The following is a 26,861-nucleotide window of genomic DNA, read 5'->3' as shown; positions in this document are numbered from 1 at the left end:
AACCAATCGTTTCGTCGACTCCGTTCTACGTACCCGATAGTGCTCTCAGCTGCGTTGTTGATGGCTGCTTTGATTGTACTCCAGCAGTCCTCTAGAGGGGCCACATCGAGCACACCCTCGTCCGGCAACGCTGCCTCGAGATTCTGCGCGTATGCGATGGCGACATTCGGTTGCTTCAGTCGCTCTAGATCGTACCGGGGCGGCCGCCGGTAATGTACGTTGTTAATAACGGAGAGTTTTGGGCGCAGTTTAACCATCACCAGGTAGTGATCGGAGTCGATATTAGCGCCACGATAGGTCCTGACGTCGATAATGTCGGAGAAGTGCCGTCCATCAATCAGAACGTGGTCGATTTGCGATTCCGTTTGTTGTGGTGATCTCCAGGTGTAACGATAAGGGAGGCTGTGCTGGAAGAAGGTGCTACGAATGGCCATGTTCTTGGAGGCGGCGAAATCGATGAGGCGTAGGCCATTTTCGTTCGTCAGCTGGTGGGCGCTGAACTTTCCAATCGTCGGTCTGAATTCCTCCTCCTGGCCTACCTGAGCGTTTAGATCCCCTATGATGATCTTGACGTCGTGGTTTGGGCAGCGATCGTACTCGCGTTCGAGCTGCGCGTAAAATGCGTCTTTGTCATCATCGGTGCTTCCGGAGTGAGGGCTGTGCACGTTTATTATGCTAATGTTGAAGAATCGGCCCTTGATCCTCAGCCTGCACATTCTTTCGTCGATCGGCCACCAACCGATCACGCGTCTCTGCATGTCGCCCATCACTATAAAAGCTGTTCCCAGCTCACGTGTGTTGCCGCAACTCTGGTAGATGGTATGATTACCTCTAAACGTTCGCACCATAGATCCCGTCCAACACACCTCCTGCAGCGCTACGATTCCGAACCCGCGGTCCTTCAGTATATCGGCGAGTATGCGGGTGCTCCCGATGAAGTTGAGAGATCTGCAGTTCCACGTACCGAGCTTCCAATCGCAAGTCCCTTTTCGTCGCTGTGGTCTTCGCCATTGGTATCGGTTCGCATTCTTCTCTTGTTGATTTTCCGGTGCTAGTCTTTTTTACGGCTGGCTCGCAGGGCCTGACACCAACCCACTAACCCAGGGAGCTGGGCTTACCTTCCCGGAAGCTACGGGTTCTGCATTGGCATTTCCTCCAACTACAGTGCTAAATAGCTAGGCTCGAGCGCCAGTCTTCGCCGGGGGTGGTGTTTTTAATGGGCGCCCAGGAGATAATATTTTACCTGAGCTTCCACCCCCTAGATAAGTCATTACATTAGAAAAAGTACAATTTTATGCATAAATATCAATATTTATAGAATTTTTGATGACGGAATCGGGTTTAGCGAACACTTGACAGCTATAAACATTCATTCGAATATTAATTCCAAGTGCGATACAGCTACCGTAACAAAAGTTTGAAAGTGTCTTTAAAAATCGTCAAACACACAGTTTCGGAAAATTTCAAATTTAATACAGAAATATGTGACTAATTATCTGTAAAACATGTAAACTCATCATTCAATAACCCTTGAGCCAGATGATGGTCATTTTTTACAAATTGTTTTAAGTTCAAAGCAGTATTTTTGACGAATAAAAATTGCCCTCACGTCGATCAATTTCACCCCACTGATCAATTTCACCCGAAATCACGGTACACAAAACAAACAGCAACATTTCATGTTATAATGGTGAATACTATACATCAGCATTAACTATTATAATAAACATAAAATTAAAATGGAACGAGCTCACCGATAAATATCCATCCAAGTGTCCACTGCAGCATCTTCCACCAACTGGCTTCGTCTCCGAAATAACACTCAACCGCTCCGATTACACCCGAGAAACGACGATGCACACAGTCAAATCGACGACGACGCGGCCACCCCGAATGAAAAAAGCGGCACCTCTACTTTGCCTCCCAAAACACACTCGGTTCGAATTCCCGCTGGAAAAATCACTTTATCCCTCACTAACACTGAGACCGATGACGCGTGGTGGAGGGACGACGAGTACTGGCTGGAACTAGCCACTAATTCGGTTCGAATTCCCGTTGATAAAATCACTTAATACCACACTAATATTGGGACCGACGACGCGCGTAGGAGGGACAACGAGTCTGGTTTCAAAAAAAAAAACCCCTGAAGAAGAGAACAAAACTGCCGAAAATACGTAAGTTCCCCTATTACAATTTCCCGTCGATCAAATTCAAATTTGTAACTAGTTTCTTCGTCCAGGGGAGGATACAAGAAAATGCGGGCATGGCTGCTATGCATACGAAACATTATAGGGTATGTGTACCATTAGTAATCTCACGCTCCCATATTCACCCTATTCGAAAACAAGCGATTACGGCACCGATTGATTCCGTTCTTTTTGTTTTCATGGGTGCTCACTTCTAACAAAAAATACAAAAATAAGAAACAAAACAAACAACGCTTCAATCCTTTGTTTTTCGTAGGATGAAAATGGGAGCCACGTGCTTAATTCACAACTACTGAGAAATATTTCTTTGTTGCACTGTGAAGGCGTATCATGATCTGGTGGTCAAAAACAATAACTAAAATATTTTTTTCGTTATTTTTCAAATTAATCCATCGCATTTTGAAAACTTTATGCTTTGTCATTGCATAGTCATTCGAAATCATGATTTGCTTCAAGTTGCAAAGAATTTGATTGACTTTTTGAATACACAGCTACGGTCAGTCGAATCATAACTTTTGACCATACTACGTATCATAGTGTCACTGGATAACGTAGAAGGTATGACGAAAATTGAATTGCGTTCTTCAGGGGTATCCAGATTAAGTCATAATTGGAGTATCCGCCTTAACCCTCGAGCAATCGCGCTGTTGTATTTTGTACAACACGTTGAAAAAATCTCGCTTTTTATACTCAGCATTAGCGTGGTGCTGACGCAGGTAGTCAACCGCGCGAGTTACGGAAGGTTAAACATATTTGAAATTCAACATTTCTTCATTTTTGATGTCCTGGAACTATTTTTGGAATGCATTTAAAATATGTAAGGGGAAATTTTTTGTTCGGGGTGAACTATCATTTAATCAAATGCACTGTCATTCTATACAGGGAAACTAAATAAAACTGTATTGTAACACATTCTACCGTGACGTTACTACGATTTGACACCTTTTCTGTCAGATTTTTCGCTATAACTCGTACATTCGACCGTAAACCCTCAAATATTTTTACATATTTGGATTCCTTGTGAAATTTCCAATAAGTATGATCTGTTGAACAGCTAGTTTTCTTTGGGAAAGCATGTTAAAAGTGGTAATGAGTAGCTTGACGTTACACCGTGATAACGTCACGCCACTAATTCCCATGTTTAACATACTTTTCTACTGAAAACTAACTGTTTAACAGATTAAACTTGTTGAAATTTTTACAAGGAATCCGAATACGCAAAAATATTTGAGGGTTTACGGTCGAATTTACGAGTTATAGCGAAAAATCTGACAGAAAAGGTGTCAAAACGTTGTAACGTCACGGTAGAATGTGTTATTGTTCATTTAACAATCACAATAAAGGTATCAGAAAAATGAGCTCAGAAAAATGAGCTCATTCGATTAAGCTGTAGAAAATAGCCATATTTTAACAAAATCGAAATCGCAACCGGAATAGACATGGAGTAGACTTAAATATAATTCGAGGGACAATGATTTAATCTTATTATTTTAAGGAATTACTAGTTGTTTAACAAATCTTCCACCTATCCATCGACTATACCAAAACCTCTTCTTATGCAGGTTATTGTTATGCACTCTTAATTAGGCTGCTAATTTAGGCATGTTACACAAATTACGTAACGCTGAAATAGATCATTTCAGACCCCTTCCCCCATGGTAACGCTTTTTATATGTATACCCAAAAAAAATGTGTATGGATCGTAACGCTAAGCCGGAGTCCCACCCTCCCCCTATAGCATTACGTAATTTGTGCACGATGCCTTATGCACCTTTTTATGTCCAAAAAAAAAGAGAAAGAAAATCTAAAGTCTATTCAGAACCAATATTTTGCATGAGAAAATTTAATAAATACGGTAACAGCGGCCAGGGTGCATTTATAGCGTGAAGTAAAGGGAGGTAGCAGGGAGCTTCAGGGGGTACCAAGAGGTCCCAGATGATCTCAGGGGCGTTTCAAGAACGTTCCGGGAGTACCATCTGGTCTTAGGAGGTTTCATGTGGTTCCAGGTGGTCTTAGGGGTGCTTCAGTGAGTCTCAAGGATGTGAACGTTTCAGGGGAGCTTCAAGGTGTCTCATGAGGTTCCAGGGGATCTTTCTGCAGCCCTTGTCTGATGAGAGCGATAAATTGGGTAGAAAGTAAAGAATATATCCACAGTGACCATCACACTATTCGGTATCATATCGGAGACACAATGCAAGCGGAGTCAAGTGGAATTCAAAGAGCGAAAATGGAAGACAGCGAACTTCAATAAAGAAGTGTTTAAGGAAGCTCTGAGGCTGGAAGAAAACTCGCTGAGCTACAGCGCACACCAGCTTATAGCGAATCTATCCCGAGCATGTGATGCAATCACGCCAAAGTTGGGAAATCCAAGACACTGTCGAGCCTACTGGTGGAATCCGACGATTGCTGATCTGCGTGCAGAGTGCTTCCAAGCCAGAAGGACGATGCAGGGGCCAGCAATAATAAAGCAAGGGAGCAACGAAGGCTGCTCTATAAAGCTGCACTGAATATTAAGCAAACAGGGGAGGGGATGTCTCTGATTTTGCTATGTACACTGGAACCTCCTACGCCATTGCGAGTGCATTAATTCAAGATATTCATAAACTTGAAAAGGCATAAAAGAGGCAATTTTGATGGTTATAATGATGATGATGATGATGATGATGATGATGATGATGATGATTGTGTACATACCATCATCGCAAGGATTAATTATGGCCGCAGAGTCATACCGGAACGAAATGATCTACCTGATGATTTATTGTAGCAGGATAAGCAATATTCAATGGAGACCCTTGGAATACAACATGATGGTTGCTATATCGTGACAAAGTCTGGCCTCCACACGAACATTTGCCCGGAAACCAATTCATTGAGCTTCCTTTGGCTACAAAGGGAATTTCAGTATCTATTTAATGGCGTTCGTTGGCATTCCAATGGGATCACGAGGGTTTCAGGGACGTTTCAAGGGTCTGTAAGGGCGATTCAATGGGAGTCTCAGAAGCCTTTAAAAAGCGTTAGGAGCAGCGCTTGAATTTGAGTGAAAATGAAATACACGACCAGTTATCAGCTACGAACGAATACGCCAAGGGAGCGCCGAACGAACTGCGACTGCTATTCCTCATCGACCGGTTTACTTGTGAAGCAAACTGACTGGTGATCGTTCATGCTCATTTGCTGCGGTTAGTGTGAAGATGGGGAAATGATTCAGCGGTTTTATTTGTTGCTCTAGTAAAAACAATCATTCTGTTGATATGGGAATGTTGTACGTGACTATTGTAATCGATTTAATTTGAGTTCATGTTATTTGCACTGTAATAACTTGATAAAAACTAAGTTTTTATTGTCGTATACGTCGGCGAAAAGAAAGATTCAGAGAGCCACCACGCATATGAACCACCATTTCTCACTCTCAGTAACAAATTTGATTGCTCGTGCTCCCACTAGCTTCTGAAGCATGTTAGCCAATGAAGGTATACAGCTACAGCTCTGGTTAAAGAGAAGCAAATTTTGCTTTGTTCGGAGGAAAACGCTTCAATTTTCAAGCACTGGTTAGGAGCCATTTCAGAGAGTTCCAGACAGTTTTAAAACAAAGGACGTTTTGAGAGGTTTTGAGGGCGTTTGATAGGAGTTCAGAGACGCTTCAAGGTATTTTTAGGGTTTTTTCTTCTTCTTTTTCTTCTTTATGGCTCTTCGCCCCCACCGGGACTTGGCCTGCCTCGCTTCAACTTAGTGTTCTTTGAGCACTTCCACAGTTATTAATTGAAGGGCTTTCTTTGCCTACCATTGCATGAATTTGTATATTGTGAGGCAAGCACAATGATACACTATGCCCAGGGTGTAGAGAATATTTTCCCGACTGGAACGGGAATCAAACCCGCCGTCTCCGGATTGGCGTTTCGTAGCCTTAATCACTAGGCTAACTGGGTGTTTCTGGAGTTTTTTAAATGGGTTCTTGAAGGTTTTAAGGGTATTCCAAATTGATTACGGAAATTTCAGTGTGATTATGTAAGATTCAGATGCGTCTCGAGGCATTTCAAGTGCACTTCAAGGGGTTTTCAGAGGTTTTGCCTTGGCTGCTGCTGTTTCTTTAGCATTAACATTAGCGTTAGCATTAAGCAAGTCACACAAATTCGTAGGTACAGTCCCAGACCGTTGTTATGAGGATGGCCTCCTTCTCATCCGTTACCAAAGGAAAGAGATTTAGGGCTTATCACTGACTCGAAGACAATATTTACGAAACCTTCCAATGGTCGAAAGCTGTCCTGGCCACGTCCTTGCCGCAGCTGGGGGATGAGAAAGGAAGTTCGTTGTACAACTAAAAAAGGTATGTAGAGACCTCTACATCCTCTCAGGCCTAGATGCCACGGGAATTTAGGTGTTGTTATGGAAGGGTAAAGTTTAAAGTATGCGTCTGGTCAACGCACCAAAACGATATACAGTAGCAAACTCACCACCTACCGGATATCCAGCAGCAATATCACAAAAAAAAACTTCACGGAAATCACGCGGAAATGAAGACGAATTCCGGCACCCCGATGGGAATAAGACCAACTTTCACAACAATTGCAAGTTGTCGTACGTGATCCTTATGAAATTCAAATAACTCAACGTACATATGTACAGATGGGTAAATTATTGGTTAAATTGGGAAAAAAAACCACAGCTCAGGTGAGATTTGAACTCACGACCCTTATTCGCTAGACAAGTGCTTTACCAACTAAGCTACCGAGCCAATTAATGACCCGGCAACTTAGTTGTCATAAGGTTCAATTCTAATCTCATCGATCTATATCATCTTCCCCTAAACCGCAAATATAACCATCTCTGTTGTACATATGTACGAAGAGCGAAAGCGATTTGTTTATTGTTTGAAACTGTTTGCCTATCGTACAGGCAACGCTTCCTCAACCACTTGTAGAGGAAGAACAATGCTACCTGGAAGGCGATCAAACGCGTCGTTCGCATTCTATTTGATACGACGGGTAACTACGTAGAGGTAGATGCTCGAAAACGACTCACTTGAAGTGCAAATTTTAATTACGTGATCCGCTAAATCGTCAGGTAAAAGAAATACGTTGAATCCCGAAAATCAATTTTCAAGCACTTTTCGAGGTAAAATTTGCGGAAGGCATAGCGCCACCAGCCGTTTCTCAATTCGGCCGGCTATATTCAAAACAAGGCGAAGCAAACAAATACGCGTGACAGTTTCGAAAACCGCAGCCGCTTGCGCGCACAGCCTGCTACGATCTTACATTAGCTACAGCTGTTTCTGGGATATATAATTAAATAACTTTTTTTCACAAGCCACAAATCATTTTGCCGTCTTTGAAGGAATGATTATTTTTCAGTAAGGAGTGTTCTTTTTCTTCTTCTTTATGGCTCGACATTCGCATTAGAACTTTGCCTGCCTCTCTTCAACTTATTGTTCTTAGAGCACTTTCACATTTATTAACTGAGTATTGTTTTACCGATTGCGATGAAATTTTGCTTAGTCCATACGGGACTTAATTGAAACCCGAAAAATGAACTGATGCGAGGATTTTTGCTTTTCATACAAGCGTGTCCCATGCTATCGTACAGTCTAAAGTTGTGTGCCATCCTCATATCATTTTGATGCTTTTCTGCAGTTTCCGTTAAATTGGATATTAACTAAGGCTTCTTAAATATTTTCGGCCGTTTTGTTTTCTTCGTCATGAAGGGTTTTATCGGTCAAATTCCCTGAGACTTGAACGTTTAATTCAGCTCATCAAATTTACGCATTGATTGGTAGTTGAAGCGTCTTGGGAATTGCAGTTTGCACCAACTACAACATATTATTGTTACATGATACTTTTTATAGAAGTACTGCCTGCTCGATGTCATTTATCAAACCTTAAAGCTCTGATTCTCAGACAATATTAAGTTCTTTTGGGCTATTATTGTCACTATTACTGTGAGTACTAGTACAATGTTTGTTTAAAACAAAAGCATACAAGTTTCAGTAATGGTCCAATAAAAATCGTAAAGGCACGAGCCCTATATAGGGTATGTGTGCCATCAGTAATCTCACGCTCCCATATTCATCCTATCCGAAAACAAGCGATTACGGCACCGATTGATTCCGTTCTTTTTGTTTTCATGGATGCTCACTTCTAACAAAAAATACAAAAATAAGAAACAAAACAAATAGCGCTTCAATCCTTTGTTTTTCGTAGGATGAGAATGGGAACCACATGCTTAATAAGGGAACCAATACCCTAGCAACATATTTATCCTTCACGTACCCGACCCCCGACAACTAATTTTCAAAATGCTGGCATTTCGTCAATTTTCATCCGATTTTTTTGATAGTCGCCCCGATTATAAATTGATGCAAGTTTATTGCACTCACGTGGCCATGTAATGTCCGGAACCATTCCGGAGATATTTCGAATTGTACTGGCGTCAGTGGATGGGGAAGGGGTCTGTTTTGACAAACGGCTAAAAGTGATTATTCCGTCTGTTATTGTATTTGAGAGACCTCCGTGGAACCTGTTCTAGGTTTTCCGGAGCGGCCACATCAGTTGATACATACTTCAGTCATTTTTTTCTGCCCATTCTCTCGAAATCATGAAGATTGATACGTCGCACGGTATGTTTTGGTTGCAAACTAGAAATGTCCCCGATGACACCCCCGTGGAAACTATGCTAGATGTTTCGAGGAAGCCATATTAGTTGATACAGACTTCAGTCTATCATTTCTGACTCAGTTATTCGAAATCACGAAGATTAATATGTCGCACTACATGCTTAGGTTAAAAACCAGAAGTGTCCCCAATGAGGTCCCCCGGAACCTGTCACGAGGATCCGGATGGGTCAACTTATTCAAACCTGGTTATCGCAGTTTGATCACTGTTCGCAACAAATATTTCGCTAAAAATCGATGGTTCAAACAATAACACACGAAATAATCACTTTTAGCCATTTTGGCAACCCCCTGGCCCCAACATAATCCGGAATATCCCCGGAATGGTTCCGGAAGTTGCATAGCCACTTGAGTGTAATAAACTAACACCAATTTATGATAGATTGAGGGCAACTTTAAAAAAATTGGATAAAAATTGACGAAATGCCAGCATTTTGAAAATGAATTGTCGAGGGTCGGGTACGTTTAGGTTAACTCTGTCACGTCGGCTCCACAAGAGGGGATGCAAGATGTTTCAATGTTTGTCAAGAAATCCATATCGATGCAACTTGTGAAGCTTTTAAGCCTGACAAGTAAAAATAATCAGGAATATGTGTGTCAACATTAAAAGTCGGATTACTTCTGATGTCCCTTAGTCCAAATTTAAGCAGAACCAGATTATGGAATCTAGTCCACCAAATTGGAATCCATAGAAAATACAAAAACAGATACCACATGGGAGAAAAGAATATTTGAAACGAGGTCGTTATGTGTCTTGTACTAGATTCCCTCCATAACCTCACGTAAAAAGCGGAACTAAAGTATCAGAAATCTTAATGTTAGGTTTAATGCTAAATATTGAGAGCATTAAAATAAAAGAAAACAGAATTATCGTTTCCAATATCGATGTACATAGGTATCATTGTTTCTGTTTTCAAATGTCGTAGAAAGGATTTAAATACTGTCATTAAACCTGTCATAAGCTCCGATGATTGACAATGCATCATATGGCTATACCAAAAAGGAACATCGATTGAAAGATGAAATCACTTTTATACATGAGAACCAAATAATGTTGAATGGTAGTCTTGTCCTAAACCATAGAGTATACACAAGTTACATTTATTACGCCTTACTATCCCTGGAATATAAGAGTAGACTACAAGTTAAAAAAAAAAAAAAACAACACCATCAAACTACGGAGAAGAAACTCATATGACTGCACCTATTGTAAATTTCCTATACTAACTCAAGTTTCAACATATCCTGTTAAAACGTATTGTTAAACTCTTTACCCAACAATCGTTGTCTAAAACTCTTTAAGCTATACCTGAATTTATCCTATTGTCTTCTATGTACAAGCTTTGGTTCAAACTATACTCCTTCCTAATGTTATACATATAGTATCACTGAACAAGCGAATACACACACATTGAGGACCACATTTGATAAAAGAGAAAGATCACAATTTATCTAGAGCCTTATTCAATGCGATAATAATTTTACCTTCAGTATTATCATGAATTTGATGTTAACTAAATAAATGAAAATGAATAATTTTACCTTTTGAAGAGTCCAAGACAGTCGAACTAGATCAAAGTTTGTTTCGGCGAGCATCAGAAGTGGTATTTTGTAACTATTTTCAAACTCAGATCGAATGTGATGGATTAATAGAGAAGTACCTTACAAAACTAACTGAACTTGACACTGTTTTCAACACAGGTAAAAGCAGTCCAGAAGAAACGAATTCTGTTATTTATTTCACTAAAGAATACATTTGTATATTAAACAGATTTTTTGTGACGTTAGAAATACTACCAACCATTTCGGAGATAACGTATGGCCTCATAGCCCATGCATTACGAATATTAATGTAGTATGATATTCAATGTATCTTTTATTAACTGTAGAATTAAACAGTACTTTCTGATAAATTCTCCTTTTTCTCATCTAATATCACATTTCCTGATGACACGATCACAATCAAGATTTCCTGATTAAAATAAAAGCATCGATAAACAATCTTAACAAACTATCGCTTTCATTACTCCGAAAATCATGATCCCCTGGTAATAACACTTTATTGTAAACTTATCACTTACACAAAAGCCATTCCCATCTAAATGGAATCTTTTGATCTTCGACAAAACCATCGCCCCACTGCCGTCACCAACCGACGACAATATCACGCATCGGCACAGGGTTGATGGCAAAAGTTTTCCTAGTGCCCATGTGGTAGACATTTCTCGTTGTGACAGCCGGGCGACGACGACGTTCGAGAAGTTTTGCTCTTTGCCATATAAGTTTCCGGTGGTAGAAGCCATGAAAGCAGCCAACCAAGTCATCCGACTGGCGAATGTCGCCAGAAGTAATCATCTGGAGCTAATCAAGCGAACCGACTCCGGTATGACAGCCGTACGGGGCAGACTACGGCCTGCCGCCCGAGGAGTTCATCCAGTCAAGAATGGCTCGTTCCGCCAAAAGGTGATCACAGCGCTAGGAATTCAAGGTATAGAGCACGTGTTTGACCGGCGGAAGCATCCACTGGAAAGGTGAGTGCGTTGACTTTGCTATTGTTGTTTAAGGTAACGACAAAGTGACTTTGTGATAAATAAATCAAACAACATGATAACTAACTATTAACCCTTCAGGACGCGCACTGTAGTAAAAAGTACAACACTACCAAAAAACCTCGCTCGTCGTAAACAGCGCGAGCGCGGTGCAGTTTCGGTTACTTGATGGCGCGCGTCCTGAAAGGTTAAGAAAAACCAATGAAAAAACACATTTAAAGATGACTGTAAAGAACCTAGCCACCCTTTATCATTCAATATTTCAGTATGTAGTTTCACATGAAACCTTTGAGATTCAAAAATACATTCAGAGAAAGGTATTTGGGAATCAAAGTGTTGACTATCCGCTTAAGACGCGAGCGTGAAGTCAACTATGCCGCGGGCACCTGCAGTTGCTAGACATATCCTAACATTTCAGGCTTCTTTGGATCATCCTTGTTGGAAGTGCCATGTATGGTTCGTTCTTCATCGGCATGTACCAGCTGGACCATTTCTATGCCAGTCCAACCGTTACACAGTTTGACAAGAACTACCGAGAATGGGTTGGAACAATGCCAGCGGCGACGTTTTGCTTCCGAGACCGTTTCGACCGTGCGAGGGCCATCGATTATATTACAACACGGTAAGTAGAGTGTACTCAGTTAGAGAACTGTGCATTAATGCAATAATGCACTGTGTATTATGCTTATATGATACTTGATACGTGAGGGACTTCAATTCACTCTTTTGAATCTATGCCGAACCCTGGTTCCGATCTTCGTACCTGGAGGAATCCCGAAAGGAATTCCTGGAGGAATCCCGGAAGGAATTCCTTGAGGAATCCCCGAAGGAATTCCTTGAGGAATCCCCGAAGGAATTCCTGGAGGAACCCCGGAAGGAATTCCTGGAGGAATCCCGGAAGGAATTCCTGGAGGAATCCCGGAAGGAATTCCTGGAGGAATCCCGGAAGGAATTCCTGGAGGAATCCCGGAAGGAATTCCTGGAAGAATCCCGGAAGGAATTCCTGGAGGAATCCCGGAAGAAATTCCTGGAGGAATCCCGGAAGGAATTCCTGGAGGAATCCCGGAAGGAATTCCTGGAGGAATCCCGGAAGGAATTCCTGGAGGAATCCCGGAAGGAATTCCTGGAGGAATCCCGGAAGGAATTCCTGGAGGAATCCCGGAAGGAATTCCTGGAGGAATCCCGGAAGGAATTCCTGGAGGAATCCCGGAAGGAATTCCTGGAGGAATCCCGGAAGGAATTCCTGGAGGAATCCCGGAAGGAATTCCTGGAGGAATCCCGGAAGGAATTCCTGGAGGAATCCCGGAAGGAATTCCTGGAGGAATCCCGGAAGGAATTCCTGGAGGAATCCCGGAAGGAATTCCTGGAGGAATCCCGGAAGGAATTCCTGGAGGAATCCCGGAAGGAATTCCTGGAGGAATCCCGGAAGGAATTCCTGGAGGAATCCCGGAAGGAATTCCTGGAGGAATCCCGGAAGGAATTCCTGGAGGAATCCCGGAAGGAATTCCTGGAGGAATCCCGGAAGGAATTCCTGGAGGAATCCCGGAAGGAATTCCTGGAGGAATCCCGGAAGGAATTCCTGGAGGAATCCCGGAAGGAATTCCTGGAGGAATCCCGGAAGGAATTCCTGGAGGAATCCCGGAAAGAATTCCTGGAGGAATCCCGGAAGGAATTCCTGGAGGAATCCCGGAAGGAATTCCTGGAGGAATCTGGGAAGGAATTCCTGGAGGAATCTGGGAAGGAATTCCTGGAGGAATCTGGGAAGGAATTCCTGGAGGAATCTCGGAAGGAATTCCTGGAGGAATCTCGGAAGGAATTCCTGGAGGAATCCCGGAAGGAATTCCTGGAGGAATCCCGGAAGGAATGCCTGGAGGAATCCCGGAAGGAATTCCTGGAGGAATCCTGGAAGGAATTCCTCTAGGAATCCTGGAAGGAATTCCTCTAGGAATCGTGGAAGGAATTCCTCTAGGAATCCTGGAAGGAATTCCAGGAGGAATCCCGGAATGAATTTCTGGAAGAATCCTGGAAATGATTAATGGTGCGACACCGCAATGAATTTATAGATGAATTGCGAAAAATAATCTTGCAGAAATTTTGAAAGGAATGGCTGGAGGAAACCCGGAAGGAATTCCTGGAGGAATCTGGGAAGGAATCCCTGGAGGAATCCCGAAAGGATCTCCTTGAGGAATCTTGGAAGGATCTCCTTGACGAATCTCGGAAGGAACTCCTGGAGGAATCCCGGAAGAAATTCCTGGAGAAAACTCGGAAAAAATCCTGGAGGAATCCCTGATGGAATTTAATTTCTGGAGGAATCTCAGAGGGAATTCTTGGAGGAATCCCTGGTGAATTTCATGGTATCACTCCTGATAGAATTACTGGAAGCATCTTGGAAGGATCTCCTGAATGAATCCCGGAAGGGATTCCTGGAAGAATCCCGGAAGAAATTCCTGGAAGAATCTCGGAAGGAATTGCCGCTGGAATTCTGGAAGCAATTTCTGCTGGAACTCCGGTAGGAATCACAGAAAGAAATCCTGCAATCATGTAATCCCTGAAGGAATTCCTCGAGAAATGCGGGGAAGAACTCCTGGAGGAATCCCGATAGGAACTCCTGCAGGAATCCCGAAAGAAATTCCTGGAGGAATCCCTGATGTAATTACAGGAATCTCAGAAGAAATTCCTTAAGGAATGTCAGATGGAATACGTGGAATAATCCCAGCTGGAATTTCTAGAAGCATCTCGGAAGGAGTTCCTGGAGGAATTCCGGAAAGAATTTTTGGGTAAATCCTGGAAGAAATTTCTAGTCGAATCCCGTAAAGAATTCGTGGATGAATCTTGAAAGGAATTTCTGCTGGAATCCTGGAAAAAAATCCTGCTGGAATTCAGAACGGACTTCCGGCAGGAAGGGGGCGTCCATAAATGACGTATTTTGGCCAATGTTCTACACCCCCTCTCCCTTCGTAGCCTATTTTCCCATTCGTTTCAATTTCAGGGACTTCCTCTTCTTTTTCTTCTTCTTTTTCTTCTTATTTTTCTTCTTCTTCTACTTCTTCTTCTTCTTCGTCTTTATGGTACTACGTCAACGTCAACGTTCAACTTGGTGTTCTTTGAGCACTTCCACAGTTATTGACCTTTCAGAGCGTGCGCCGTTGTAAAAAGTACAAGACTACCAAAAAACCTCGCTCGTCGTATACAGCGTCCTGAAAGGTTAATGAAGGGCTTTCTTTAGCCTTAACCACTAGGCTAACTGGGAATTCCCTCCTCCTCCCTAACATAGCTTCGTCAATTGCGGACAAACTCCAGAAATCTCGGAAGGAACTCCTGTTGAAATTTATGGAGGAATCTCAGAAAGAATTATCGGAGAAATCCCTGAAAGAGTTTATGAAATAATCACAGATGGAATTGGTGGAAGCATCTCGGTAGGAATTCCTGGAGGAATCATGGACGGAATTCCTGGACGAATCCCGGGAAAAATTCCAGAAGGAATCCCGGAAGAATTCCTGGAGGAGTCCCTGATGGAATTTCTGGAGGAATTTCAGAAGGAATTCCTGGATGAAATCCCTAGCTAGAGAATTTTAGAAACAGTTTCTGCAGGAATCCCGGTCCATAGTGCACAGTTTTGCTTAGAGTCCCGCAGAGGAAGACCAACTGTACTCATCTGGGCTATAAATAATCATTGACTGCATAATAATTTACTGAACCAAATTATTTCATGTTTGAAGCGATCTATGGTGTTACGTTCATTTTGTAATTTGATTGAGCAGGTCACCTAGAACACGATTCGCTACACTGTCATCATTTGTCCATCAAGTATGCACTAGTACATATATCACGCAAAACGAAGTCCCCGTAGTTTCAAGCACGCAATTGCAAACTGTCATTTCCATGCATGTTTGCATTTTTATCCAAACTAAAATCAGTTGAACACTGCCCAGCAGTTGCTAACGATTTTACATACAGGATATAATCTCTTATAATTTTTTTTTCTTGTTATATTACTGAAGCGTAGTTTTTAAACTTCCAAAACACTCGTGAAATAAAATAGTGTATGTATTTCAAACACAACAGCTTGAGAACCACTGGTCCACATTATAAAGAATTCATAAACGAATACTCAAAGGTAAAACCTGGCGTTGCAGATAGGAAAATCTCGAGGTCTTGCTCAGTACTGAAAATGACGTCGCCAAACACAAGTTCCTACTACGTAAACAGAGAGCTTTGTAAGTCGTTTGCAACGGTCCAAAGATTTTGCCTGCTTTTCGGTACAGCCCCTTATTCCCTGGACATGTCAAGTGCGTCGTCTTTATGGTACAAGAACGAACTAAAACAAACCACGATCTACGGGGTGCAGCTTTCTTGGACAGCCTTTATCTATGGTTGTCACCTGTACTGCGCTTACCAGACAATAACACAAACCACGCAATCGGATATATTATTTTTTACCAAACTGTTGTACAATTCTGAAATTATCGCCTCGACAATTGGCATATCAATGATTTTTATCAGTTGTCGATACTATTCGGCACAGTATAAAATTCTAGCAGATAAGTTGGTTGAAATTCTCACGGGATTCGAACAGTTCGGTGATAACGATATGCTGCAGAAAGTTCAACGTCGTCTTAAAGCAGTGCTTATTTTTGCTTCGGTCCTGTTCACGATATCTGCCATTTGCGATTTTAACACCAGAGCAACTCTATCTCAGAGCCTTGTTTCCGTTGGGTCTTATATCGTACCCCATTGGATCACCGTCATGGGGCTTATTCAGTACACCTTTGTCGCCAGCGTTATTCACCAGATCACAAGGCATTCTAATGATATTTTAAAGAAGCATATTAAGAGCCAAAGCACAATCACCGAGAAAAGTGCTTTCAGCGCTCTAGAATTTCTACAGCAAAAAGTTCTTCTCATCAATCATTTAATGTACGATGTGAATAGAGTGTTCGGATGGTTATTTTTGAACACCATTATTTTGGCAATTCTTGTATCGAGCATACAGTTTCTAGAAGGTTATCAGTTCAGTTATCGAAAAGCCATATCCAAAGAAGACTTAACATATTTCATTTATACAATTACTTGGACCATCCTGCAATTGGGACACTTAATGCTATTTCTTTACCCGAATCATTTGGTAAAATATGAGGTAAGATTGAAATGTGTTTCACATTCCAAACCATGTTCCAAGCCCAAATTTCTGGAAATTGACCATATCGTTGTAGATGAAGAAAATAGGTCTCAACCTTTGCGAACTAAATGGGCCACAACTTAATGCAATTGTAAGTGAAATACACTTGAGCTACGGTGTATGATATTGTCATTGATCAAGGTATTGGTATTCTTTCAAGGTGGAAAAGTTTTCACGTCAACTATTGCTGCACGATGGGTACTATCTGGCATGCGGAATTGTGGAACTAGATTTGAAACTGCTAACAACCGTCTGCTCGTCGAAATAATTTAAATACAAATTTTGCTAAGACAATTACATTTTCAGATTTTTGGGGCTCTTACTACTTACATGGTGCTGCTGATACAATATGATACCGGAGCTCAACGATAGTCAAAAATAAATCACTGAATTTAAATTTCAACGAAAAAAAATTATAGCTGTGTTTATTTTTTCAGTTCTGAAAAGTATGTAATATAGAACTAGTCTTGCGATAAATTACAGCATTTCCTTGAGTTTAAAAACTGCTTCAATAGATCTCTTCGTGAAACTATAAATGACCATGCGTCTCCATAATATTGCTTCGCTGATGGGATCGCTTGGTGATATGCTACCAATTCAGTATCAATTAGCCAAATTCTATTATACCACGTGTCTCTAATTATATGCGATTAATGTATGTAAGTTTCCCTCCAATAATGAAAAATATTGCAGTCCATATCCACTAACGGCAAACCAAAATGATTAAATCCCCATCGGTGCTGTGGTTGCATTTTGTACTTACATTTACTACAACGTAACGAACCTATACCCCTCAGCTACAACTTGTCCAAAACGGACGACATCGAGCGCATCCTGGCCCTGTTCCAAGCACTTGTCAACGTAACCGTGTCGGATTTCAGCGCATTAGCACCGTTCATGACCATCAGCGAGCAGAACAACTATGCCAACATTACGTTGTCATTGCTGTCGGCGCCACTACTGTTCGATGTTGACATCCTGTCGGTGGTCAGTGCTGTGCATCCGCGTCACGACGTGGCCATAAACAGTTTCGATCCTGCCTACAATGATTTGCCAATTAAGCAGGTTATAACCGAACGTGGGATCTGCTACACGCTTAACGCTCCGCTTTCCCGACTTCAGTACACCCGAGAAAATGGGTATGTTCGAATGACACTGGATATATTGGGATTGGATTACATTAACATTCTGATGTGTTTCATTAGCCCGTCAGTTGACCCAAACAAGGATATACATAGAAAACCTATAGAATGCACTTATGCGAAAAACCAATGCTATATGAAAATTGATACGTATGAATCAACTATGTCGGTAAGTAACAGCTTTTTCACATTACTAAAAGATTGATGACTATAATAATTATTTCGGAGTATAAGAATGTATCGCTCCAGAAACAATCTAATTTCATTACAATACCATCTCAATCAGCAAAAGTAAATGTTTTCTAGCATTAATTCGGTGTTGTGTGCACTCTACTCGACAGTACCTACTGCATTCCCCGTACGAGCTGGCCACAAGCGACGTCCAATTTGCTGTAATGGACGAAACCGACGAACTTGTCGCTTCCTATATGGTGCTGGAAACAGTGTAAGTCAGTGATTCCTAAACTGGTATTGTTAGTCTGAGGTTTTCGGAAATATGTTTCTGCATATATGCAGAATTCCTTCCACTATACACATACATACATTTTTACATGCATACATAAATACATACAGAAAAGTGCAGATTTAACAAATTGGAAGTGCTGCACAGCATTTAACACATGGTTGCCCAGCTAACACAAAGTCGTAAATGATGTTGAATAGCATGTGATCGTGTGTTCTGGGTGGTGAACTAGAAAAGTTTTTGTGGGTAGACGCACATTCGATTCCCACACAGCGCCTTCAAGAGATTTTTGAATTTTTACTCTTGCGAAAAATTTACATACATGAGGACATGCAAAGGGGTGTAAAGGATAATTTTGTCCATTATGAGCTGACCATATCAAAACATGTTTTTCAGATTTCGAGCTTTCAAGAACTTTTTTAGGATTATTTTACGGTGGTTAGAAAAATTACAATCAGACGCGCCAACTTGGTCAAATTATTGGGGGGGCAAAGTCTGATTTTTCTGATTTTTTGTATGGGAAAATCGAAAAATTGTCAATTATTGGGGGGGCGAAACCATGCTTGCCCCCCCTAAGTTGGCGCCTATGATTACAATAAATCGAAAAAAATGGGGTTGATAAGCCGGATTGCCGGGGTCTGTGGCGCAAGTGGTCACACGTTAGCTTCATAAGCAGATGGTCATGGATTCGATCCTAGCCCCGGCACTGTCGTCAGTTACTCTTTGCCCCTGAGAGCAGTTGACACTGGTCCATGGCTCAAACGAATCGGATACTAGAACATCGGCGAACGGCAACTTATAATGGACCCCCAATAGAACTTAAAAAGGAATAACCAACAGCCACACATCAACATCCTCGTGCTCGTCATTCTACCATGATAGGGTAGAAAGTGAAATCAGCGCAAAAAGCAGCCAGTTCGATATAGTAGAATAATAGAATACATTTAGGCGCTGTACAAAAGTGGAAGTGCAGCTGTCAATTGGAATCGCTCACGTAGTGCACTAGTGGACAAAAAAAATGTAAATTAGGTTTAGAACTCACAGCTTGGGGAAGAACTTTAGGATATTTCAGGTGAAAAGTACGACCATCGGAGTGACAGGAAGAATTCCCATCAATTGCCGTCCATATTCGCTGGGTCACCAAACTTGTCTCAGCATTCTTTTCTCTGCGGCTAAACTGTTTTTTATTATTAGCTTTCTTAATTTCCGACACAATTCTTTGTAAAATACGCAATCCTAAAAGAACACTTACACTCGTTCACATAATACGGGTTGACAAGCGAATGTAAACAAACATTCGAGAAAGTTGAACCGCGTTCTTCATTTGAAGGGAATATGTTATGCATGTTGTTATTAAAACTTGAATAAAACATGTTGAACAAACTTAAGACACTTGGTTTTTTAGTTTGCTTTCAAAAAACATATTGGCAACATTATTTTGAATGCACATGTTCTCAAAAAACTTGTAAAAAAAACTATATTTTAACTAGAGATGTTTTTGAATAACGTTTGCATAACAACTTTTTTAGCAGCAACATGTTTCGAGGTGTTACTTGGGATTCACATGTTCAAACAAGATGTAGTGATGGTCAGATAAAGATTCTTCATCTGACACATGCCAATTGGTCAGCTCATGACTAATTTTGCTAGAGCAAAGCGTTATGTCTAACACTTCCCCTCTTCCAGATACCATGAAGATTGGGCGGTTGCCTATGTTAAGTAATCCAAGATCTGTGCTGCCCCACTCGCAAAACAGTCCCATATGAATAGGAAACTCAGCAAAGATGGGACTGTTATGCGAGAGGCGGCAGTGTACTACTTAAGTATTCCATCAAACTGGAGCCACTCAAATTGATGGCTGAGCTGCCCCAGATTATATGGTGAGCATTAGCATCACTACCAACAATTAGCGGAAGGACTTTTGAAGTGCAGTATGCAATGACTTGCTTGAAAGCATCCGTAGGGGAGTTCATCATGCGGTAAGTAAACCGAACAATAAACGTATTTCCTGTTGAGGTTTCCAACAGATACATCGATTGTGATAGCACATACATCTCTAGTAGTTAATTCAGAGATGAGTGTAGCAACGATTGCGTTGTTGACAAGCACACATGCTCGAGGCATGACACGTGAGTTTGCCATTTCATTTTTGCTGAAAGTAGCAAACACCGGATTCACAAGGTTTCCTAGATAGAAATTCCCCTTACGAAAGTAAGGTTCTTGGACTAACGCCACTTGGGCTGCACCATTTTGCATAAGTCTACAAAGATTGATCGTTGTTGTTCTTTTGTACTGAAGATTGATCTGAGCTATCCTAACCGTAGCCACTACCTAAACTAGGCAAGATTAAACTCTTAACAATCACAGCACAAAAAAAGAACAGCAACAATAGAGCCAGATCGGTATCGATTTGAGTGCGCCAAAGGCGAGGATGCACAGAATACACTGTGTAAAACGCATAATGCGAAACTATGTAAGTGAAAATTTAAACTAATTGATAACATCTTCATAATCCCGCCCTTATTCAGCCTCAAGTATGAGATTGAAGAAGGGCACACTCAGAATATTCTTTCGTTAAACCTCAACGAATATGCTTCGTAAAACCAGTGTTCGTAAATTGAAATCAATTTGCGTATAATGTACGGTCCATTCGTACCACCATGCTAAAACAGTACAAATGGAGTTGTATCATGTACGAAATCACGAATCCGACAGACGCTAAGCTTGTTCATTCGTAGATTTTAGCTCCTACTTTGTAAAATGAAACAAAATAAACAAATGTCAAACGTTTTTTACTAACCATGCGTAAAAAGAAAATTTCGCTTCGTAAAATGCAACTAAGCTTTGCAGTCATCACTGACGATTGATTGGATCGCAGAGAAAACAAAGCAACATGTTTCCATGAGCATATGATGGTGCCCCGACACGAATGCCTACTATGGTAAAGTGTCGTAAATAAATAATAATAATAATAATAATAATATGATGGTGCGTGTGCGAGAAGAGGTAAGGAAACGTGCTCTCGGATGGAAGTAAAAGTTATTTATAAACAGAACCACGCATGGAAAGCGTTCTGGTTGTATTCGATTGGCTTCAACAAGCGCCCACAGATGGGTGGCTAGCACTGGTAGGTATCAATCAGAAGATACGTGAGTCGAAGCGTGTGATATCTAAGTGAACGAACGTGTGGATTTTTTTAAGCATGTTTTATGTCATTCCGACAAAAAAAGAGACAGAAAAATTTGTCGGAGCAATTTTGTACGAAACGAACTCATGCACATTACGAAGCTTTTCGTTGCAGAAAACAACGAATGGCATTTGTAAACATGACGAGCGATTTCGTACAATGAAACAAAATATTTTTTCAGTGCAGCTGATTGTCTCGGAGAAACACAAGGTCCACCGCACTATTGCTCCGGTTAGCGCAGTAAGGGCAAACTACTGTGGAGGTTGCCCTATTACTCCACAGGCTCCGTTTGCGATTAGACCCCCCTAACCATTCATTCCTAGGCACGGTAAGCATAAAGCCGCATAACACCTTGATTAGTGGACTCCTACCACTGGAACAGGCGGTCCGTAGTGCTATTCTTAGCCAGTTGAACCAAACGCTACCGAAACTACACATCTATCTAGGATGATCAGGAAAAGAAGTTAATATTGGTGATCAACTCCATACAGCTTACGGAATACGGGATAGTAATTTATAACATTTCCAAAATATTGCTTACAAGATGTTATCTCTGTGTAAATTTTTGAGAAATACTGCATTACAAATAACTCAATTTCATTAAACAATTCCACTGGTACATGTTTAATCAAGGCACAAGTGCACTTCTCCCTTGAATGTAAGCATCTCACAACCAGTGCATAAAGAAACGGAATGCCACTCGAACAGAACTGGGTGCAGTGTTGATGATATCCATGATGTGCGCTAGTTAACATCAGAAGCACTCCCTTTTCGTTCAGTGTTTAAATAGATGTTCCATCCATTTAAAGTTCAACACCTCTCTTTTCATCAGGGCCAGTGATAGACTACGGGATTTATCGGTGAAACAACGGAGCTGCGTTTTCCACGATGAAAACTACCAAGGATTCCAGGTACCTACCTAAGATGCCTCCCGTTTTGAGTGTCGACTGTCGAGCTATCAGTTAAATTAACAAAGGTTTTCTGTTCCTCTGGCAGTTGTACAGCTACAACCTTTGCGTGATGCGTTGTCGAGCGGCCAGGGCTTTGGAATTTTGCCACTGCAAGCCACACTTCTATCCTTTCATAGGTAAGCACCGCCCTGTGGACATGGAAATAAAGGTTTAGAAAATGATCTTGTTAAGCAAAGTTATTCACACGGAAACCACCTTCTACCTACATACATATCTGACAGATGGTCCCGCGTGCACTATCGATGGATTGCGTTGCCTGGCGAAGCATCCTAGCTGGCATGATAAGCAGCCATGTCGTTGTCTGAAGCCCTGTACCGAAATTGTGTACTACGTCATGAGTGCCACCAGATCCCATTGGTGAGTATGAACGTTACTACTAGCTAGTGCGCACATTGCGTTGTTGGGACAATAGCTCACTCTGTCAACCTGAAAGCCGAGCCTCAATGCGATTATTTCTCCACCAGGGCTACAGAGGGAGGAATTCCATTCAAGCAGAAGGCTTCGTTCCGATGGGAAATGATTCAACCAAAAACAAGACTGCGACGAGATGTGCTATTCACTTTTGAGGATTTACTCGGTAGGTATACCTACTCGGGTGCTGCACGATAAATTTGTAAATTAGCAAATTGAATTCCCTCATTGTTGCATTTTGCAGTATCGTTTGGCGGTGGCATCGCTTTGTTTGTCGGGAAGGATATGATGGCGTTTGCCGAGTTTCCGATATTTTTAATCACGGAAGCATTACGGCGAACTGCTGCTTCAATCCAGAGAAGAACATAAAATGGAACATAAAATTGAGCCTGCATGTGCATGAACATGATAGTGGAGTGTTCAAAAACCGGACGGCCGATCTCGAACAATCTGATAATAATAAGATTAACCCGGGAGCGGTCGCGTCGTGTACTGAGTACACGCACCATGAAAAATGCACGCTTATGATACACAGCGTGAACGTAGTGCCGTTGCAGGTAGTCGAAGACGCGACTGCTCGAGGGTTAATAAAGGTACATGCGCGCACCCATTTCCATTACTTCAGAGGGAATGTTAGGATATGTTTAAACTCTTGAAACTCTTGAATCTCTTGGAAAATTATTGGGTATACATTCCCAATCGTTATAACGACCATTAGACATTCGGCATTCATATTGCACAGTATTCAATTTTCTATGAAATAACTACATTTGGTATATGTATTTGTGATTCGTCGAAAATGTGAAATCAGACCCATATTTTTTATTTCGATCAATTTAAAGACCCACCTACCAAGAAGTCAAAGTTTTTCAAAGCAAAATAAATTAAAAAAAAAAATAACATCTTTTGAACCAATTAGTCGATTTTGAATTTATTTCGAAAGCGTCTTCGAAAGACGCTGTGTGGGATTCACATGTGCGCCTACTCACTAAAAACACTCTCCTAGCTCACCTCCACCTTAAATTTCCCTCCGGAACCACCATGCAGTATTTCTTCGGAGGGGAGGCGTTATGTGCCTTGTGCACCATCACCAATTTGTTATTCTAAGCCCTTCGGCTCCTTCAATTTGTTATTCTACGTTATTTACTTCAATTATTGGTTATTCTACGTATTGTTCCGAGCCAAAGTCCCGTAGTTAATTTGTTAGTTTACTACAAACTCATGCTGAGCGTTTTGGCTCCTGTAAGTAATTTGTTATTCTATGTTCGCTATCTAGCGAGCAACATGCAACATTCTGAGCCCTTCGACTCCAGTTAGTCTAATTGGTTATGCTAGTTTTGCCAATTAGCGACCAACATGCAGTGCTGAACCCTTTGGCTCCAGTTGCCACAACTGGTTACTTCCAACAAAACATCCCGCTCTTCTAGTGCAATAGCGCACCCAACCCTCAAACCACAGTGGGGTGCCGAAGTCGATCGAATGATTCTGGTGGACCCTGGCGTCACGTTCACTAGCGCTCCGATGACCCAGACTAGTGCTGCGACGCGTTCTACTCCACTAGCCCCCGGCGGTGGGTCTAGCCTACTCCGTCGGGGAGTTCCCCGGCGAAGGAATATCTCTCGAAACCGATCGTTGTTCCTCCCGCCAACTTTGCTGTAGTGCCGACATGATCTAAACTACAGTCCTGTTCCCCGCGTTCCACTTTTCTTCCTCGCTGCACATACGCTCGACGATATTGTCCACATTTACGTCGGCGCCGACAATGACTGCCATTTCTCTTCGCAAGGAACCTTGGGCAACTGAAGATAGCATGTTCTGGTGTTTCTTTCGTGTCCCGACACTCAGGACATATCGGCGACCTGGCATGACCGAATCTGTTCAGATACTGCTAAAAGCACCCATGACCAGACAAAAACTGAGTCATGTGAAAGTTGACCTCTCTTTGTGCTCTGGTGATCCACATCGACAAGTTGGGAATTAGACGATGGGTCCACCTGCCATTCGCAGAATTATCCCACTGCTGTTGCCTATTGGATAGTGTGCTGGCTCGCGCTCTCTTCCGAGCCCCTCCTGTGCCTCGGTCCCTGTAGCATTCGCTATCTTATTCCTGTAGAAGGCAAATAGGGGTCATCCCGGCTATCACACACACGGCGTCTGACGAAATGGTTCTGTACGCACTAGACACGCGCATCGCCATCAGTCTGAACATACGGTTAAGGTGAACGCGATTTCTTCCAGTCTTCAATGCGGTCGACCACACTGGGGCTGCGTACCTGACGGTGGACGATGATACGCTCGCTAATGACCTCCTCTTGCTGCTGTTATTCGCAGAGTTGTTGGGCATGAACCGGGATATGCGAGGTATGCACTTCAAACGGAATCGCTCAAGTAATGTTCGTTCAGTGCATTGTTTTTCCGCGACCGAAATGGTCAAGAAATTTAACACAGCAAGCCCCATTTGATTTGACGTTTCGTTTCAGCGCCGTACTAGGATCCGGAATAAAGCGGCGCTTTATTATTTCTTGAGCGATTCCTTGCCTAAATATTCCACGAGATAGGCCAAGAAATGTCTTGCGGTCTGCGTACTACCCAATAGTGCTGAGATGACAGCCGTGGCTTTCTTGCATGACTGTTGAAGATCGTCCAACATAACTCCCAAATGTTTGACTTCACGCTTTGAGTCGATAATGCACTCGCCAACCATGATTCGTACATGCTGCACTGTCCTCCGGTTACTGATAATCACCGGCTTGGTCTTGTGGTGGGCTAGCGATAGCTTCTTCCTGTGCATCCACTCTTCCACAGTTCCACTGCGTCTACCACCCCCGTGGGCAATACTTCAACCTCTTCTCGTGACTCCCCGATCACTAGCAGCACCACATCGTCCGCGAAGCCAACAATCTTCATTTCTCTGGGAAGCTCCAGCTTAAAGACCTCGTCATACATAGGGTAATTCTCGCTGAGACCGGCCCACTATTTACACCTTGTCTTCTAAAATGTTTAAGGTGCCGATTTTCTGAAAGCCCTCGCCTAAAAAGTACGAAAAATGCATTTGGTTACTCAAATTGATGGACCCCCCCGTTAATTAGAGCCACAACAATGTTTGCAGACCCCTCGGTTTGGTCAAATGGTGGCTCACTTAAACCGTTATAACTCGAAAGTTTCTCCAACAACCACCTCAAAACGAATTGTTGTTGAAAAGAGGAAACATAGAGCTACTATTTACAATAATAAAAAGTTGGATCGGCCATATTGATTTTGGCCGCCATCTTGGATTTTTATACCAAAACATTTTTTTCATCATGAGGGCAACCACCGATTTTCAAAATTTTTGCATCAATTGAAAGCTTTGCCCTTGTAGTACTATGAATATTTCCTGAATATCTCGATGAATTGTCCGAATCCGTCCTTACAAACCTTGAACATTCAAAATAATCACCAAGGATTATTTTCAATTATTTTTATCGCTTTCATTTGCACCAATACTTGAATATCTGTTTAACGTTTGTTATATCAACGAGCAGTAGACATTTTGGACGATCTGATTGAAGTCATGCCTTGACTACTGAAAACCGTAGATGAACTACAATTAGACCTATTTGTATGCGGAAAACAACGGTTAGCTCCAGAAACCAATACTACATCGAACAGGAGTAAGTAAAAGCCTCGACAAGATTCCTGAGTACCGTAATCCGGGGTAACATTGATCAGAATTTTCGATCTTTCTTGAATAATTCTCTTGTTAAAGCAAATGTTACATGATTTATATTTTTAAAACAAGTACTGGCCCTCTGAGTATGTGTTAAGCTACTCGAAAAAGTATTGTGAAACTTTAAATCATGTTAAAATAAGCTTTTTTTTTTGATTTTGTAGATTTGGGGTAACATTGATCATGCCAGTCATCAATGTTCGTTTGTGTTAAAAATACCCTTACTTACTAAATTCGGGGTCGCTGATTTCGAATATGTTGTCCAAATTTTTACAAGCTATGTGCTTTTTGAGTTATTTAAAGATTGAAATCTTCCAAACCGCGAATAACGCCTAAAGGTAGGCAATTCCTTAAGGAATTGATAGTCTAATTTGAA

The 26,861-nt window shown here is 41.8% G+C and overlaps 1 protein-coding gene and 1 long non-coding RNA gene across 2 annotated transcripts; one reads left to right on the top strand and one right to left on the bottom strand.

Annotated features, from left to right (window-relative positions):
- Nucleotides 1–1,660: 1,660 nt before the first annotated feature.
- On the bottom strand, nt 1,661–10,804 carry LOC134288252 (uncharacterized). Its single transcript, XR_009997845.1, has 3 exons — nt 10,417–10,804; nt 2,957–10,359; nt 1,661–2,837 (listed from the first exon to the last, which is right to left on the bottom strand). It is a non-coding gene; the product is annotated as an uncharacterized LOC134288252 (long non-coding RNA).
- A 371-nt stretch (nt 10,805–11,175) lies between these two features.
- LOC109398118 (pickpocket protein 19-like) lies at nt 11,176–23,613 on the top strand. Its single transcript, XM_062848362.1, has 9 exons — nt 11,176–11,405; nt 11,842–12,045; nt 17,400–17,741; nt 18,010–18,189; nt 22,227–22,305; nt 22,391–22,481; nt 22,587–22,722; nt 22,830–22,942; nt 23,021–23,613. The coding sequence occupies exons 1-9, from the start codon at nt 11,176–11,178 to the stop codon at nt 23,143–23,145; spliced, it is 1,500 nt and encodes a 499-aa protein (XP_062704346.1). The 3' UTR covers nt 23,146–23,613.
- Nucleotides 23,614–26,861: the final 3,248 nt, after the last annotated feature.

The sequence above is a fragment of the Aedes albopictus genome, chromosome 2, assembly GCF_035046485.1.
Source record: "Aedes albopictus strain Foshan chromosome 2, AalbF5, whole genome shotgun sequence".
Taxonomy (NCBI): domain Eukaryota; kingdom Metazoa; phylum Arthropoda; class Insecta; order Diptera; family Culicidae; genus Aedes; species Aedes albopictus.
The sequence above is the reverse complement of the archived record's forward strand: the minus strand, read 5'-3'. Positions and strand labels throughout refer to the sequence as shown.